The 19,409-nt window shown below is 45.3% G+C and overlaps 1 protein-coding gene across 8 annotated transcripts in view; it reads right to left on the reverse strand.

The window, feature by feature from the left end:
* The window catches only part of ZNF831 (zinc finger protein 831), a 298,501-nt gene that overhangs the window by 183,173 nt on the left and 95,919 nt on the right, over window positions 1-19,409 (reverse strand). For all 8 annotated transcript variants that reach the window (XR_011025092.1, XR_011025091.1, XM_068262317.1 and 5 more), the window contains one exon: window positions 12,021-15,799. Coding sequence is in view for 6 of the 8 variants with exons in the window: in XM_068262317.1 (XP_068118418.1) it covers window positions 12,021-15,799 (3,779 nt within the window). In the remaining 2 variants the exon portion in view is untranslated. The remainder of the gene's footprint in view (window positions 1-12,020; window positions 15,800-19,409) is intronic.

A 19,409-nucleotide genomic window follows, 5' to 3' on the forward strand; every position in this document is an offset into this window, starting at 1 on the left:
CAGATAAAATCCCTGGACCAACATCATTAGGCATAACCTAGTAATTGTAGCCATGGATGTCTTTCAACGCAAGGAAAGCATCTAAGCCCCCTTTAAATGCAGGTATAGAGTTTGCCATAACGACTTCCTGTGGCAATGCATTCCACATCTTAACCACTCTTACTGTAAAGAACCCTTTCCTAAATAAATGGCTAAAACGTTTTTCCTCCATGCGCAGCTCATGTCCTCTAGTCCTTTGAGAAGGCCTAGGGACAAAAAGCTCATCCGCCAAGCTATTATATTGCCCTCTAATGTATTTATACATGTTAATTAGATCTCCTCTAAGGCGTCTTTTCTCTAGACTAAATAAACCCAGTTTATCTAACCTTTCTTGGTAAGCGAGACCTTCCATCCCACGTATCAATTTTGTAGCTCGTCTCTGCACCTGCTCTAAAACTGCAATATCTTTTTTGTAATGTGGTGCCCAGAACTGAATTCCATATTCCAGATGTGGCCTTACTAGAGAGTTAAACAGGGGCAATATTATGCTAGCATCTCGAGTTTTTATTTCCCTTTTAATGCATCCCAAAATTTTGTTCGCTTTAGCTGCAGCGGCTTGGCATTGAGTACGATTATTTAACTTGTTGTCGATGAGTACTCCTAAGTCCTTCTCCAAGTTTGATGTTCCTAACTGTATCCCATTTATTTTGTATGGTGCTAGACCATTGGTACGACCAAAATGCATGACTTTACATTTGTCAACATTGAATTTCATCTGCCATGTATGTGCCCATATAGCCATCCTATCCAGATCCTGTTGCAATATGACACTATCTTCCTGAGAGTTGATGATTCTGCACAATTTTGTATCATCTGCAAAAATAGCAACATTGCTCACTACTGCATCTACTAGGTCATTAATAAATAAATTGAAGAGCACTGGACCCAGTACAGACCCCTGTGGGACCCCACTGCTAACAGTCTCCCATTTTGAGTACGATCCATTGACCACAACTCTTTGTTTTCTGTCCATTAGCCAGTTCCCTATCCATGCACACAAACTCTTCCCCAGTCCTTGCATCCTCAACTTTTGCACCCGACTTCTGTGGGGAACAGTGTCGAAGGCCTTTGCAAAGTACAAGTATATCACATCTACAGCATTCCCAATATCCATATTAGCATTCACTACCTCATAAAAGCTGAGCATGTTAGTCAAACAGGACCTGTCTTTAGTAAACCCATGTTGATGCTGAGAAATAAGATTATTTTCTACTATGAAGTCATGTATAGTATCTCTTAGTAACCCCTCAAATAGTTTGCATACAACTGATGTTAAGCTTACTGATTATTGTAACTGCTAGTTGTACTTCCTGACTGTTACTACTTACTTACTGTACTAGGAACACTCACTCAGTCACTGTTCATAGGCTAGCTCCTGCGCGTGTTTGCGCGTGCGTGCACTCACTGTCTGTAGTGTACACACACTCTATTTCCTTGTGATTACTACTGATTATTGTAACTGCTAGTTGTACTTCCTGACTGTTACTACTTACTTACTGTACTAGGGACACTCACTCAGTCACTGTTCATAGGCTAGCTCCTGCGCGTGTTTGCGCGTGCGTGCACTCACTGTCTGTAGTGTACACACACTCTATTTCCTTGTGATTACTACTTATTATTGTAACTTCTAGTTGTACTTCCTGACTGTTACTACTTACTTACTGTACTAGGGACACTCACTCAGTCTCTGTTCATAGGCTAGCTCCTGCGCGTGTTTGCGCGTGCGTGCACTCACTGTCTGTAGTGTACACACACTCTATTTCCTTGTGATTACTACTTATTATTGTAACTTCTAGTTGTACTTCCTGACTGTTACTACTTACTTACTGTACTAGGGACACTCACTCAGTCTCTGTTCATAGGCTAGCTCCTGCGCGTGTTTGCGCGTGCGTGCACTCACTGTCTGTAGTGTACACACACTCTATTTCCTTGTGATTACTACTTATTATTGTAACTTCTAGTTGTACTTCCTGACTGTTACTACTTACTTGCTGTACTAGGGACACTCACTCAGTCTCTGTTCATAGGCTAGCTCCTGCGCGTGTTTGCGCGTGCGTGCACTCACTGTCTGTAGTGTACACACACTCTATTTCCTTGTGATTACTACTGATTATTGTAACTGCTAGTTGTACTTCCTGACTGTTACTACTTACTTACTGTACTAGACACTCACTCAGTCACCTCTCCCACCAACCCACTCCATTAAAGTACCCCACTTTTCACCCGCCCTTTTAAAAACTTTTGTGTTTACGCCCAAAACATCGAAGATGTCTGGAAGTGGCAGCCAGCGCGGTTTGGGCAAGGGGAAGGGCAGCAAGGGAATCAGGAGGAGAGGGAGCAGCATTGTGGCAAGCCGCGGGCGCGGCCGCGCCACCATGCACAGTTCCGCAGCAGCAGTAGCAGCGTCAGTGGCTAAAATTTCTCCTATAGCCACTGGCCGTGGACGCCTTGGGCGCCGCCCAGCAGGAGCATCTGCAACTCACGCTGCAGAGACACAGCAGCAACAGCGTGTAGCACCTGCTCCGATTTTCCTCCAGCCGGGTTGGAAACGTCCCATTGAGGAAAAGGATGCAGACACTGTGGTGCAACTGATGACGGAGGATGAGCAGCCCGCCATCAGCTCTGTATCCGAGGCCTCCACCCTCACCACCACCACCCCTGTTCGCAGCAGCCGCCCAGCAGGGCCTGGGGAGGAGGCCAGTTCACCGTCAGTCGCCGACCTGTCACTCAGCAGTCTTTTTACCCCAGGCACCATCAGGGTATTGTCTGCTGTTGTTGGCGATTTTGAGGAGGAGATGCTGATGGGCACTTTGGGGGAGGAGGGATTGGACAGCAAGACTGTGGCGACAGTCAAGCAGCCCATCCATGCATCAGGAGAGGAGTTTGGGGGGTCATCATCCCAGCAGGACATGTTTCAGGAGGGGGAGGATGATGATGACACGGTGACAGACAGAGACTGGGTGCCACCAGCTCCAGGGGATGTCGTCATCAGCAGCTCTGAGGAGGAGGATGCGCTTGTGGGCCTTGCAAGGAGGCGCATCATTGCAAGCATTGGCAGCAGTAGGCAGGTCCCACAGCCTGCTGGTGTCTCAGGCTCAGCAGCAGCAGCAGCAGCATCTGCCAGTACCACCACCAGCCGCACCCAAGCCCCCCCCCCCCCCCCAACCACCACAGAAAGACAGGCAGCAGCGGTTCCATGCCGTAGGGGGTTGTTTTTGTCACCAATCTGGCGATTTTTCACCATGCCCACAGTGTACAGCAAGTACGCCACTTGCAACCACTGTCAGCGGAAGTTGAGCAGAGGTGCTGACCCCTTAAAGTTCAGCACCAGCTCGCTCATCAACCACCTTGCTGCGAAACATTTCCACCAGCATGAGGAGTTCCAGAGGCTGAAGGCATCTGGTGCTGGCAGTGGCACCACACCCATCACTGCACAGCCTTCAGCAGCAGCAGCAACAGCAGCCACCCGCCCTCCTGCTCCTCCAGCAGCACCAGCAGGAGTGCGGAAACGCACTGCTCCTCCCCCCTCTGCAACTCCTGCCGCCGACACTGAGGCCTGTTCTGGCAGCCAGTCCTCAGTGGCCTCCTCTGCTGTGTCCGCTGATTCCCGTGCCAGCAAAAGGCCACGCCAGAGCCTTTTGAGCGAGTCCTTCAAGGGGGTGGTTAGGGCTCTGCCTCCCAGCAGCCGTCGCGTGTGGCAGCTGAACGGCTTGCTGGCACGGGCCATGTGCTCCCAACTCCTGCCGTACACGCTCATGCAGGAGGGGAGCGACATGCGTGCGCTGCTTGCTTGTGCAGCCCCAGACTGGCAGCTCCCCAGCAGACACTTCTTCGCCCGCAAGGCCATTCCTGCACTGCACCGCTTTGTGATGGCCAATGTGGAGCGAGGGCTGGAGCATGCGGTTGGTGAAAGGGTCCACGTCACCATGGACTCCTGGAGCAGCCGCTTCGGGACAGTCCTTCACTGTCCACTGGGTCAGCTTGGTGGAAGGGGGTGAGGATGGGAGAGCAGCAGCGGGCACAGCAGCAGCAGCAACACAGTGGGTGGTGCCACCCCGCAGGGTCAGGGGAACTGCAGCAGGTTCCTCCGATCCTCTGCCATCCTCCGGCACACCTGGCCAAACCCCCCGCCCCAACAGCAGCGTGAAGGCCCGCCACTGCCAAGTGCTGCTGCACTTGGTCAGCCTTGGGAAGACCAAGCTGACGGCAACCCATGTGTTGGCCAAACTCCAGGAGCAGGAGAGGATTTGGCTGACCCCCAGAGGCCTCAGAGTCGGAGAGGTGGTGGCCGACAATGGGGCCAATCTGGTTGCCGCAATAGACAGGGGAAACCTGACCCACATCCCCTGTCTTGCCCACGTGCTGAACCTGGTGGTGCAGAAGTTCTTGCGCACCTACCAGGGGATGGGCGAACTGCTGGAAATGGCAAGGAACGTTGTGCGTCACTTCCGGCGCTCGGCTGCAGCCTGTGCGAGCCTGGAAGACGTGCAAAACGAGCTGGAGCTGCCACGCCATCGGCTGATCCTTGACGTTCCGACTCGCTGGAACTCCACCCTGGCGATGTTGGAGCGTCTGGTTGAACAGAAGCACGCTGTCAACCAGTACCTTGCCCTGGCCACTGTTTCCGCCGCTCAGAGAAGGGACAAGACCAGCAACATCCCGTCCATCGTCCCCGATGATGACTGGAGGCACATGCAGCAGGTGTGCTTAGTGCTGGCTCCCTTTCTGCAGGCCACTAACATGGTGAGCAGGGACCATGCTATGGTCTGCGAGTGGGTGCCCCTGGTTTGTCTGCTGAACAGGGCCCTCGATGCTTTGCTGGAACAGGGAGCGGCAGCCTTGGACCAGCAGGAGCGGCAAGCAGCTGCACAGTCCACCTCTGAGGGGGAGGAGGAGGAGGACTTGGTGGAGGTCCCTGACCTTGCTGCTGATGAGGGGGATCAGCACAGCGCAGCTGAGTTGGTGCGGGGGTGGAGAGAGGATGAGGCGGCAGAGGAGGAGGATGAGGACAGCAGCACTGCCATCGATGTGCCAGCACACGTGGCCCGCCTCTTCCCAATGGCAGCGCACATGCTGGCGTGCTTGCGCAGGGACCCCAGAGTGATCCAGATGAAGCAGAGGGAGGAGATCTGGATCAGCATGATGTTGGACCCACGCCTCAAGGGGAAGTTGAGCCAGTTCCTGCCGCCTGCAGGAGGAGACCCAGCGCAACAAATAAGGAGCTTGCAGCAGGCCCTTGTTGAGCGCTTGGAGGAAGCCTTCCCCCAGCCTTCCACCCCCACTGTCCAGCCAGCACAGAGGCAGCAGCAGGTGCCTGCATCCAGCAGCAAGCGCCCCACAGACCTGCTGTCTCTCAGCAATGAGCTCTACAGGACTGTAGAGGCTCCGGCAGCAGTGACTAGAGAGGAGGTGCATGCAGCAGCATCCTCCTCCGGTCACAGCCAGCGCCTGACTCGAATGGTGGCTGACTACATGGGGTCCTACAGCGGGCTTGACAGCGATGCCCCTGTTGATCCCATGGAGTATTGGGTCAAGCGCCTGGAGATCTGGAGCGAGCTGGCGCAGTACGCCCTGGAAGTGCTGTCCTGTCCCCCTTCCAGCGTGCTGTCCGAGCACTGCTTCAGTGCAGCTGGTGGCGTGGTCACCGAGAAACGCTCACGTCTGTCTCACAAGTCTGTGGACAGACTGACGTTTCTCAAGATGAACCAGGCATGGGTGGAAGGCGAGTTCCTGGCCCCTGTTGTCCGCGAGAGGGGGACATGAACTGAAGAACCATCGTTAATGTGCCTTACCACCCTTTACCACCTCCTGGCTCCTGCTCACTAAGCCAGCCTGGTTCACTTTGACTATTACGTCGCCTGCAGCCACACATTTTACACCTACAGTGGGCTGCTGTGCACTGCCCTTCTGCTGTCTGTCTGTGTTTCCCACTGTCAGGGTACACAGATTTACCTTCTGCTGCCACTCTGCCACCAGCTATTACGTCAAACAATAGCTATATATCTGTGTAATTTGTTTTACAAACAAAACCAAAAAACCATAAAAAAAAAAAGGTTTAATTTTTCTGAGGTGCCTGGGTTGAAAACTGTGTTGTCCCAGTTGTGTATTGGACACAATGTGGGCTGCACGACCGCTGTCTGGGACCTCCTGTTGTGTTTATTTACGCCATGGTATCACCGCTAGGTACCAGGGCTATTATGTCACGCTGCCTGCCTGCTGCCACACTCACAATACTCCTCCATTCCTCCTGCTGCTACTGCTGTCTGTCTGTGTTTCCCACTGCTAGGGTACACAGAATTACCTTCTGCTGCCACTCTGCCACCAGCTATTACGTCAAACAATAGCTGCTCACATAATTACTCCTCCATTCCTCCTGCTGCTGCTGCTGTCTGTCTGTGTTTCCCAACGCCAGGGTACACAGATTTACCTTCTGCTGCCACTATGCCGCCAGCTATTACGTCAAACAATAGCTATATATCTGTGTAATTTGTTTTACAAACAAAACCAAAAAACCATAAAAAAAAAAAAGGTTTAATTTTTCTGAGGTGCCCGGGTTGAAAACTGTGTTGTCCCAGTTGTGTATTGGACACAATGTGGGCTGCACGACCGCTGTCTGGGACCTCCTTTTGTGTTTATTTACGCCCTGGTATCACCGCTAGGTACCAGGGCTATTATGTCACGCTGCCTGCCTGCTGCCACACTCACAATACTCCTCCATTCCTCCTGCTGCTGCTGCTGTCTGTCTGCGTTTCCCACTGCCAGGGTACACAGAATTACCTTCTGCTGCCACTCTGCCACCAGCTATTACGTCAAACAATAGCTGCTCACATAATTACTCCTCCATTCCTCCTGCTGCTGCTGCTGTCTGTCTGTGTTTCCCAATGCCAGGGTACACAGATTTACCTTCTGCTGCCACTATGCCACCAGCTATTACGTCAAACAATAGCTATATATCTGTGTAATTTGTTTTACAAACAAAACCAAAAAACCATAAAAAAAAAAAAGGTTTAATTTTTCTGAGGTGCCCGGGTTGAAAACTGTGTTGTCCCAGTTGTGTATTGGAGACAATGTGGGCTGCACGACCGCTGTCTGGGACCTCCTGTTGTGTTTATTTACGCCATGGTATCACCGCTAGGTACGCTATTATGTCACGCTGCCTGCCTCATTGACTACCTGCTGCCACACACTCATCCTCCTCCTCCTGCTGTCTGTGTGTTTCCACTGCCAGGGAGCACATACAATGGAGCACATACAATGGCGCTTCCAACATGCGTGCGCCACCAGCTATTTGTTACGCTCAAAAATAGCTGCATTTCTTTAAAAAAACAAAAAAATTATATATACTTTTTATTAATACTGTGTAATATTATTTTTAGAGGTGTCCGGGTTGAAAACTGTGTTGTCCCAGTTGTGTATTGGACATGATGTGGGCTTCACGACCGCTGTCTGGAACCTCATGCTGTGTATTTACGGCCTGGTACCACCGCTAGGTACCACACAGCCTATTATGTCTCGCTGCCTGCCTCATTGACTGCCTGCTGCCACACAATCATCCGCCTCCTCCTGCTGCTGCTGCTGAATTTACCTCCTGCTGTCTGTGTGTTTCCACTGCCAGGTAGCACATACAATGGCGCTTCCAACATGCGTGCGCCACCAGCTATTTATTACGCTCAAAAATAGCTGCATTTCTTTAAAAAAAAAATATAAAAGAGAAATAAGTGAAGAAGAAGAAGACGATATAGAAAAAGAAGGAGAAGAAGAAGAAGAAGAAGAAGAAGAAGGAGAAGAAGATGAAGAAGAAGATGATGAAGAAGATGAAGAAGAAGAAGATGAAGAAGATGTAGAAGAAGAAGATGAAGTAGAAGATGAAGAAGATGAAGAAGATGAAGATGAAGAAGATGAAGAAGATGAAGAAGAAGAAGATGAAGAAGATGAAGAAGCAGAAGATGAAGAAGAAGAAAAAGAAGATGAAGATGAAGAAGAAGAAGATGAAGAAGAAGATGAAGAAGAAGATGAAGAAGATGAAGAAGATGAAGAAGAAGAAGAAGAAGACAATATAGAAGAAGAAGAAGAAGATATAGAAGAAGAAGATATAGAAGAAGAAGATATAGAAGAAGAAGAAGAAGATATAGAAGATAAAAAAAGAAGAAGAAGAAGTATATACAGTACTGAACAAAATTCTGGACACAACTTCTCTTTCCACCTTTTTTTTTTTTAAAGGAACATCCCCACATAATCACTTGCTGTTGTTACTTGGAAAAAAATATGTTTCTTGCATCATTTACCCTCAAAACAAGTGTTGGAAGCTATTTAAGGCCAATTCGAATAGTCAGCTCGAATAATGAGCTCGAATACCGACTCGAATAGTGAGCTCGAAGTCCGAGGTCGAATCGAATAGTAAAAAATATTCGACTCGAATATTCGACTGAATTCGAATAATTTACTATTCGAATTCGACCAAACTCGAATAATAAAAAGGGGTATCCGAGCATCACTATTTCACGGTTTATTGCTCGCTCATACAACCTACCACCTAAATGAATTTTACCTCCTTTTCTTGTCACTAATACAGCTTTCTTTTGGTGCCATTTGATTGCTGCTGCGAGTTTTACTTTTTATTATATTCATCAAAAAGGACATGAATTTTGTAAAAAAAATGACTTTTTTAACTTTCTGTGCTGACATTTTTCAAATAAAGTTAAATTTCCTATACATTTGATCGCGAAAGTTATTCTGCTACATGTCTTTGATAAAAAAAAAAACATTCAGTGTATATTTATTGGATTGGGTAAAAGTTATAGCGTTTACAAACTATGGTGCCAAAAGTGAATTTTCCCATTTGGAAGCATCTCTGCCTTTTCTAACCACCTGTCATGTTTCATGAGGTGCTAAAATTCCATGATAGTATAAATACCCCCTAAATGACCCCATTTTGGAAAGAAGACATCCCAAAGTATTCAGTGAGAGGCATGGTGAGTTCATAGAAGATTTTATTTTTTGTCACAAGTTAGCGGAAAATGACACTTTGTGACAAAAAAAGTTTCCATTTCTTCTAACTTGCGACAAAAAAAAAAAAAAATGAAATCTGCCACGGACTCACTATGCTCCTCTCTGAATACCTTGAAGTGTCTACTTTCCAAAATGGGGTCATTTGTGGGGTGTGTTCACTGTCCTGACATTTTGGGGGGTGCCTAATTGTAAGCACCCCTGTAAAGCCTAAAGATGCTCATTGGACTTAGGGCCCCTTAGCGCAGTTAGGCTGCAAAAAAGTGCAACACATGTGGTATTGCCATACTCAGGAGAACTAGTATAATGTGTTTTGGGGTGTATTTTTACACATACCCATGCTGGGTGGGAGAAATATCTCCGTAAATGACAATTTTTTATTTTTTTTACACACAATTGTCTATTTACAGAGATATTTCTCCCACTCAGCATGGGTATGTGTAAAAATACACCCCAAAACACATTATACTACTTCTGAGTGAGTTCATAGAAGATTTTTTTTTTGTCACAAGTTAGCGGAAATTGATTTTAATTGTGTTTTTTCACAAAGTGTCATTTTCCACTAACTTGTGACAAAAAATAAAATCTTCTATGAACTCACCATACTCCTAACGGAATACCTTGGGGTGTCTTTTTTATAAAATGGGGTCATTTGTGGGGTTCCTATACTGCCCTGGCATTTTAGGGGCCCTAAACCGTGAGGAGTAGTCTTGAAACCAAATGTCGCAAAATGACCTGTGAAATCCTAAAGGTACTCATTGGACTTTGGGCCCCTTAGCGCACTTAGGGTGCAAGAAAGTGCCACACATGTGGTACCGCCGTACTCAGGAGAAGTAGTATAATGTGTTTTGTGTTGTATTTTTACACATACAGATGCTGGGTGGGAGAAATATCTCTGTAAATGACAATTGTTTGATTTTTTTTACACACAATTGTCCATTTACAGAGATACGCTTTGTATACATAACAAAGCATATCATACGCTTACTATGAGACAGATCGGTGGTTAAGATCCCGCCAGCGCTGCTAATTGGCCAGCTGGTTGACGTTGCGGGTGGGCGGAGCCTAATGCCGGCGGATGCTTTTCAGTGCCCAAGGAGCCGACGCCGATGGGCGTTAGGAGGTCCTGGGCGTGCCACTTTGCAGACGCCCATAGGTAGTGGGCGGTCGGCAAGTGGTTAAAGAGGAACTCCAGTGAAAATTATGTAATAAAAAAGTGCTTTACTTTTACAATAATTATGTATAAATGATTTAGTCAGTGTTTGCCCATTGTAAAAGCTTTCCTCTCCTTGATTTATATTCTGACATTTATCACATGGTGACATTTTTACTGCTGGCAGGTGATGTTACTGGAAATACCTGCTGCTTGCTTTTTTGGCAGTTGGAAACAGCTGTAAACAGCTATTTCCCACAATGCACCGAGGTTCACAGACAGGAAACTGCCAGGAAAATGGTCCTCACAGTCTCCTGTGGGAGGGGCTTCACCACAATATCAGCCATACAGAGCCCCCCTGATGATCCATTTGTGAAAAGGAATAGATTTCTCAAGTAAAAGGGGGTATCAGCTACTGATTGGGATGAAGTTCAATTCTTGGTCACGGTTTCTCTTTAAAGAGAAACTCCAACCTAGAATTGAACTTTATCCCAATCAGTAGCTGATACCCCCTTTTACATGAGAAATATAATGATTTTCACAAACAGACCATCAGGGGGCGCTGTATGACTGATTTTGTGCTGAAACCCCTCCCACAAGAAGCTCTGGGTACCGCGGTACTCTGGGCAAACTGCCACAATGTAACAATGTTCACAGACAGGAAATGGCTGTGTACAGCTGTCTGTAACAGCCAAAACAGCTAGAAACAGCTACATAACCTGCCCACAGTAACAATGTCACCATGTAATACATGTCAGAATGTGAATCTGGGAGAGGAAAGATTTTACAATGAGCAAACACTGACTAAATAATTTATCCATAATTATAGTAAAAAATTAAGCACTTTTTTTACTACATTATTTTCACTGGAGTTCCTCTTTAAGGAGGCAGAGACCACTGATTAAAAAGCACTTGCTCCGCCCAACTGCCAAAAAAAGTGTGACGCGAGCAGGGAGGCTGGCCAGCATCTTTGTATAAATTCCATTTCAGGAGTGTGTTTATAAAATAACAAAAACCATGCTGAGAATAAAGAGATGGACTAGCCCAAAACCTGTAGGTTCTGTCAGATTTCTACTACTTACTGTAAGTGACAGCAGCATAGGAGAAAAGTAAATTCTAGCATATTTTACTCTGGAAGAAATGTACTTCTCATCTGTATACGTTTACACATATTTGAAGTTTTACATTTTTTTGCAATACTGGTCCTTTAAAGTGAACCAGAGACGAAGCACCCTCATGTATTTTACCATATATATCAGTGGGAACATTAGAGAAAACACCTACCCTGCTCTCTGTTTCATTCTTCGCTGTTCAGCTTGCTTCTTAGCAGCCATGATAAAATCCACGACTGAGCATTCAGTCTGGCTTTGCTCAGGAATCTTTATAGCTGAGTCTGTGTTCTCTGGTGTCTTTTCAAGCCCAAGCCTGCCCCCTTCTGGCTCTGCTCAGGAATCATTATAGCTGAGTCATTATAGCAAAGCCAGACTGAATGCTCAGTTGGGGATTTTATCAGGGCTGATGAAAAGCAAGCTGAGCAGTGAAGAATGAAACAGAGCAGGGTAGGTGTTTTCGCTGATTTCGATGTTCCCACTGATATATATGGTAAAATACTTGAGGTTGCTTCGTCTCTGGTTCACTTTAAGAAGAATTTTAACTTTCTATGTTTGGTCTCATATTCTGAAATAAAACCCTACCAACCCATATTGCCTCTGTGGGATTCATTTATCAAACTGGAAGATAACAGTGTGCTTAGGTAAAAACATTAAATGTGAGCATAGTAAACCAAATTGTAAAGAATGAAAGGTTGAGTGGACTGAATTACCTTTAGTTGCAGTGACTTGCACAGCACAGGATAGGCCGTTGTTTGTCTAGAAGGAGTTGGCCTGCCGTTGTCTTCACTTCTTGAATGAGGAGATGGTGGCTGCACTGGCTTCCTGTCTGTTATAGCTGGCATCTGTCCAGAAGATGTTGACCTGCCGTCGTCTTCGTTTCTTGAATGAGAAGGTGGTGGCTGCACTGGAATCCTCTCTCTTATAGCCATCATCTGTCTAGAAGATGTTGGCCTGCTGTCGTCTTCAATTCTTGAATGAGGAGATGATGGCTGCATGGGCCTCCGTTTTTTTATAGAGTTGTGGTTCAAAGAAGCATAAACAGAAAATGACTTCTCCTTTTGCTCTGCTGGGAGGGGCAGACATTTGTCCAGCCAGCACCAGGTTGACTTAGGTTCTGTGTTTAAGGTTGAAAAGGTGACTTTGGTGACTATCACATTACAGATTCCGGAGTTCCTAGATATACGAGTTGTGGAATGTGAAGAGCTTCCTTGCTCCTGAGATATTACTGGTTTAACTGCAGCACTATAGGTGAGTCCAATTTGAAGACCGTCGGTAGTTTCCTGTTTATTGGCTGCTATGTATTTACATATCTTTGTATCAAGTTTCTCATGAGAAGGTCTTTCTCCTGTTGTTGTTTCAGGTGATGCACATCTGGAAGGCATGGTTTTACTTTCTGCATCTTGTTGTGTGGCTTGAGCTCCACAGTGGAGATTGGAAACTATAGATTCGTTAGGAAGAGACTTTTCGGAATTAGGCAGATCCCCAAGTTCCTGAAGTTTGCTTTGTCCAGCTGGTTGCAAGTCATTTTGTTTACATTTTTGTTCAGTCCTTCCCCGAGCATCTAGAAATACATTTTGGGTTACATGGATGGAAACTGTAGGTGCATTACTGGATAAACGTTCTGTATTTAGGTTTATTTTGCTGAAGGGTACAATAACTGAGTCATGCTTTTGTATCAGGTTCGCTTGTTTAGCCGTAGAGTGCTGGTGGGATGGTTTTAACTTTGAACATCCGGGAAGGTCAAACCACCTTGTTTCTCCAATGGATACTCCAGAAATCTGAGTTTCATGTTGTAAAGTCTTCGATGATTCTACAGGAGATCCAATGTAATGAAAATTGATGAGATATCTTGGGGAAAAATCATTCTCCTGATGTGTCGTCGTTGTCTGAGCACATGACAAAGAAGAATGCACTGAGAAAGGATCGGTGGCTTTTTCGAGCACCTCCCCAAAATATGGAAGGGAGTTATTAGAAATAGAAGTCATACCTTGATGGGTATCATTACATACTGGTAACTCCCTCAAAGTATTTATGTTGGGTTTACCTTTTTCCTGACCAATCTCATCAGTTATGGAATATTCCGTATCATTTTCAATTGAATTAACGTTTATCTTTTCCACCATAACGCCTTCATTTTCTGAGGCTGACTTTTCTTCATATTGTAGACTTCCTTTAATATTATCTGACATGTTCCCATGTTTACTTGAACCAACAGATAATTCAATCTGCATTTCATTTAACATAGTCTCTGTTTTGGCAGATCTGACATTAGATTGATAAGAATAACCTGGTCGGCTAATTTGTGGACACTTAGCTGGACTGGGATGTTGAATTTGTAGCTCACAAACCTGATCACCAATATGGATTTTGGCAGGACTTTCTGAGCTTAAATCAGGTCTTCTTTTCTCCACTTCCACACTCAAAACACTGTGTACATCTCCTGGAAATAACATTTCTGATCCATTGTTAATTTCTGATATTGCCTTGGACAAAATTTGGGGCGAAAAATCAGATGTAGTAGCCTTCAAGTCAGACTTTGGTGGTGTACCGAGAGATGGAGATAAAATGTTATCAGGTGGCTTCACCACCACACTTGGGGTTGGCCAGAGATTTTCACTTTCACATTTCTTATCTGGAAGATCCTGATTTGTCTTCCTGTGTTGCTCACGCTTCTTAATTTTCTGATAAAATTTTTTGAATGTTTCATCCCCGTACATCTGCCATTTTTCATGTGAAAACATTTTTTTCTGGGATGTTTTTCTATTGCCAGGTTTAGCTTTAATAGTGGGTTGCACTTCCTTACATTCTTCAGAAACATGGCTTTCAAAAGCATTGCTGGTTGGCAACTCATCCACAGCAACTTGGCGGACAAGACCTCGAGGGTGACTGCTTGAAAAGTCCACTGTGCAAGCTGTGGCTGTATTGGACAGCAGTAAGTTGGCCAAACTGACATTTAAATGCTGCTTTACTTGGTGGTGTGACTTAGTATTACGTGCAGGAAACCTTTCCTGGACTTTGCCATTTTCTACAAACGGTAAAGAGTTACTTCGTGCCAGTATTACATTTTCAATAGATGAAGATATCTGAGTAGGGACGGAATGAAAAAAAAGTGGTTTGGTCTTTTCTGGTGGGGTGAAGGTAGAGCCGACTGAACAAAGTGGAACTTTGTTTTTGTTGGCATCGAGGGATTTGATGTCAAAGTGGAAAGAGTCCTTGAAGGTGTACGGCATTGGGAGATCAATGCTGCCTTGCTTTGACAGAGCCGTTTTTCTAGGCCGAACGTTGTCCAGGAGAGTGTTATCTACCACGGCTTTATTTTTAGAGATTAACATGGAAATGCGTTCTTCCAAATTCTTTTTTGAGGAAGTTTTATCTTCACAGTCCAAAGCACCACTATTAAGCACAACCTCAGATTCAAAACTGCACTCACTCAGGCTGTGAAGAGGACTACCCGAAAACATTTGCAGCTCAGCACTGTCTGAGTGGGACAAATAACCAGAGTCTGTGCTTTCACATTTCTTAAGCTTCCTTTGGGAGGAAGAGGAGTCCAACTGCTTATCGATACACGTTTCACTTTGCCTCTGTAGCAGAGCGTGTCTGTTTGTGGTTGCAGAATTCTGTTCCTTGATAGCTCGCTTTTGATTCAGTATCGCTGTTGAGTCCTTTGCTTGTGATGAATGATCAGAGTCACCAGCTATCCTGTTATAGTTCTTTATTACATCTGCATTTAATAAGGTTGGTATACTGGTGTATTCCTGTACAAGAAATCTACCATTTACAAATTTACTTTCATCACCTTGGTCTTTGTCTATACAAATATCTCCCACTGCCTTACTGATGTCCAAGCAATGGTTGTCTCCATTTCCAACTTGTTCCCCATTCTGGTCCTCGTGACAGTCTGAATCAAAGCTTTGCCTGGCGTTATTAACATGAGTTTGTGTCCTTCGATGCTTGTAGAGGTTGCTTTGAGTTTTAAATGAGATTCCACAAATAGTGCAAGGGAACGGTCTTTCCCCAGTATGTGAACGAATATGCTTCTCCAGAACACTTGGCTTCAGGCAGTCCCGGCCACAGTGGGGACATATGTGTTTCCCAGTGTTCTTTGCTTTGGCAGGGTTGGTGCCAAGGAGGCTGGTGGGATAATTTGGAGACAAAACTGGCACTGAATTCATAATGTTCAGTGTGAGAGTCTGTGTGGAAGATTTCTGAAGAGCGTTTTGAGGCTGGGTGGCCAACACTACAGATAAATTTCCATTGTCGATGGCAAAGCTTGTGCCAGGAGATGCCAGCTGGAATGGTAACTGCTGGCCTTCTTGTTGGTTGATCTGATACAAGGGTACACCTATGCCCTTTAAGAGAAGTGCTCTTGTAGATGATCCATCATTTGCAGTAGACGGTTTGGTAGTATGGTTGCCAGAAGGAATGGCAGTGGTACATGACAAACTTGCCACATTCGATGCCTCCATGTTAAAAAGATCAAACTGTGAACCTGTCAAAAAAGAAAAGAGGTTAAGATCACAGCGGTTTAGCATTCAGAACACATTAATCACAGGTACAGTATACTCTCTAGCAACTACTAGGACTTCACTAAGACTTCTGCATTGAGTAATATTACGTGATTTATTTGAGATCTGTACTTTACAGACATGCAGTAAGGAGTCCATGCTTTCTTACGAGAAATCGTTCAAAGATGTCTCGCTCCAAACTTTCCAGGTTTAGGGCCAGTTCACACGGACCTCTAGGCACTGCTAAACAGGGCCGGCGCTACCATAGAGGCAAAGGAGGCAGCTGCCCCAGGGCCCCAGAGCTTGTAGGGGCCCCCAGTGGCTACAAGAGGAAAAAAAATTTCAAATCGACCTTATAGTTTTTGAGAAAATCGATTTTAAAGTTTCAAAGGAAAAAAATACACATTTAAAAACCAGCCGACTTTAATGGTTAACCACTTCACCACTGAGGGGTTTTACCCCCTGACCACCAGAGCAATTTTCACCTTTCAGCGCTCCTTCCATTCATTCGTCTAAAACTTTATTATCACTTATCCCAATGAAATGAACTATATCTTGTTTTTTTCGCCACCAATTAGGCTTTCTTTAGGTGGGACATTATGCCAAGAATTATTTTATTCTAAATGTGTTTTAATGGGGAAATAGGAAAAATTGTGGGAAAAAATTATTATTTTCGAGTTTTCGGCCATTATAGTTTTTAAATAAAGCATGCTACTGTAATTAAAACCCATGAAATGTATTAACCCATTTGTCCCGGTTATAAAACCATTTAAATTATGTCCCTATCACAATGTTTGGCGACAATATTTTATTTGGAAATAAAGGTGCATTTTTTTCAGTTTTGCATCCATCCCTAATTACAAGCCGGCAGTTTATAAAGTAACAGTGTTATACCCTCTTGACATAAATATTTAAAAAGTTCAGTCCCTAAGGTAACTATTTATGTTTTTTTTTTATTGTATTTTTTTTTTTTTTTACAAAAAAAAAAAAAAAATTGGGGAGTGTGGGAGGTAATGAGTTAATTTATTGTGTAAATGTAATGTTTGTATATGTAAAATGCTTTTAGGGTGTAGTTTACTATTTGGCCACAAGATGGCCACAGAGTGTTTGTTTACATGTGACCTGTAAGCGTCCGGAAGGACGCTTACAGGAAGCAGTAGGAGGCTGGGAGACTCACAATGATCTCGCTGTTTCTGAAAGAAGCAGCAGATCATTGCGGGGGCTAGATCAACGAACGGGAATGGATTTTCCCGTTCATTGATCTCCGGGCGAGCGGGCGGCGGCGTGTACGAGCGGCGGGTGCGCGCGCACGAGCGGCGGGAGCGCGGACAGCGGCGGTAGCGTGGAAGGTACGGATTTCTCCGTCCCTGGTTTTTTAGGGGGGAAAAAAGGGACGGAGAAATCCGTACGCGTGGGGGTAAAGTGGTTAATAGCAAATCCACCTTAAATTCTAGAAACCCCAAATTTGCAGGATATGTTAAGGCGATCATTGGGAATAAGAGGAAAAAACTATTTTATAGTTTTTGAGAAAATCGATTTTAAAGTTTCGAAGGAAAAAAGTATACTTTTAAATGCGGTAAATGTCATTTTTAGTAACAAACCTAACGGTAGTGTAATTTTACATGCATCAAAAGAAAGAGCAATAAATTACCCGACGGGTTTTCCAGGGGGTCCATACGCAGCCGCAGCGCTTTGGCCAGGGATCGCTATACAGCCCAAATATGGTTGTATGAAGATCCCTGGCATTTTTTCCCCATTTTCCGATTTTTTTTTTTTATGTTTAGAGTGTGGGAATTTTTTTTTTTTAAATTATGTGGGGTCCCCCCTCCTGAAACTTTTTAACCCCTTGTCCCCATGCAGGCTGGGGTAGCCAGAATGTGGAGCTCCGACCGATTGGGGCTTCACACCCTGACTATACCAGCTGCAAAAAAGGTCCCTTCATGCCGATTTTTGTTCCGGGGTATCTGTTGGGGGGCCCCCAGGTTTATTTTGCCCTGGGGCCCCATTGTTGCTTAAACCGGCCCTGCTGCCAAAAGTAGCCAAATCTGTAAGCTAGCAGAAAAAGCATTTGTACGAGATGTCGAGCAGCTGCAATTTGCTGTTTCAGGTGCCTGTCTGAACCAACCCACATGATGAGATAGACATGTATATGTGCAGTGCCTAACACACGAATAACTGTGCTGTGTTCCTTTTTGTCTTTCTCTGCTTGAATAAGTTAAACATCACATATGCAAGTGACAATTTCTGCCCGGGTCGGGACCAGGTCGGACTGGGTCAGACTATAGCATAACCCTCACTGACAATTATAGCTAAAAACACTTTCCTGTTAGTAAATGGCTTTTGAGAGCAGGAAAGAGATGCAAAGGGTCAATTATTCATAGATTTTAGCTCTGGCATACTTCAATGCACATGTCATTGAGCAGAGACAATGAAACAGTAAAACTCAAAAACTAGATTTAAATATAAAATAAAACTGTGGGATATCGAAAAAAGTCCCTTTTAGGAGGAGGATGAGAGATACAATTGTTTATCTCATCAGTTTATTTTCACCTCGGATGTCCTTTAACCTCCTTGGCGGTAACCCCGTGTGTGACACGGGGTAAGCCGCCGGAGGGTGCCGCTCAGGCCCTGCTGGGCCGATTTACTTAATTTTTTTTTGCTGGACGCAGCTAGCACTTTGCTAGCTGCGCCAGCACCCCGATCGCCGCGCGCCCGATCGCCGCTATCCGGTGCGGCGCGCGGCCCCCCCCCCCCCCAGACCCCGAGCGCTGCCTGGCCAATCAGTGCCAGGCAGCGCCGAGGGGTGGATCGGGTCTCCCAATGACGTCCCGACGTCGCTGACGTCGGTGACGTCATCCCGCCCCGTCGCCATGGCGACGGGGGAAGCCCTCCAGGAAATCTCGTTCTTTGAACGGGATTTCCTGATCGGTGATCGCCGAAGGCGATCGAAGCGGGCGGGGAGATGCCGCTGAGCAGCGGCTATCATGTAGCGATCCCTCGGCTCGCTACATGATTAAAAAATTTTTTTTATTTTTTTTTAAAACTGCTGCGCTTCCCCCTGGCGGTATTTTTCATACCGCCAAGGGGGTTAAAGAGGAACTCCAGTGAAAATAATGTAATAAAAAAGTGCTTCATTTTTGCAATAATTATGTATAAATGATTTAGTCAGTGTTTGCCCATTGTAAAATCTTTTCTCTCCCTGATTTAAATTCTGACGTTTATCACATGGTGACATTTTTACTGCTGGCAGGTGATGTCAGTGGCTACTTGCTTTTTTGGCAGTTGGAAACAGCTGTAAACTGCTGTTATTTCCCACAATGCAACAAGGCTCCCACAATGTGATATCAGAACCATGGTCCTGACATTACATTGTGGGAGGGGTTTCACCACAATATCAGCCATACAGAGCCCCCTGATGATCCGTTTATGAAAAGGAAAAGATTTCTCATGGGAAAGGGGGTATCAGCTACTGATTGGGATGAAGTTCAATTCTAAGTTGTGGTTTCTCTTTAAAGGACGACTATCACGAAAATATTAAAATTGAAAGTACATGTAAACATATACAAATAAAAATTACATTTTTCCCAGAGTAAA

Source organism: Hyperolius riggenbachi, chromosome 12 (assembly GCF_040937935.1).
Source record: "Hyperolius riggenbachi isolate aHypRig1 chromosome 12, aHypRig1.pri, whole genome shotgun sequence".
NCBI classification, from domain to species: domain Eukaryota; kingdom Metazoa; phylum Chordata; class Amphibia; order Anura; family Hyperoliidae; genus Hyperolius; species Hyperolius riggenbachi.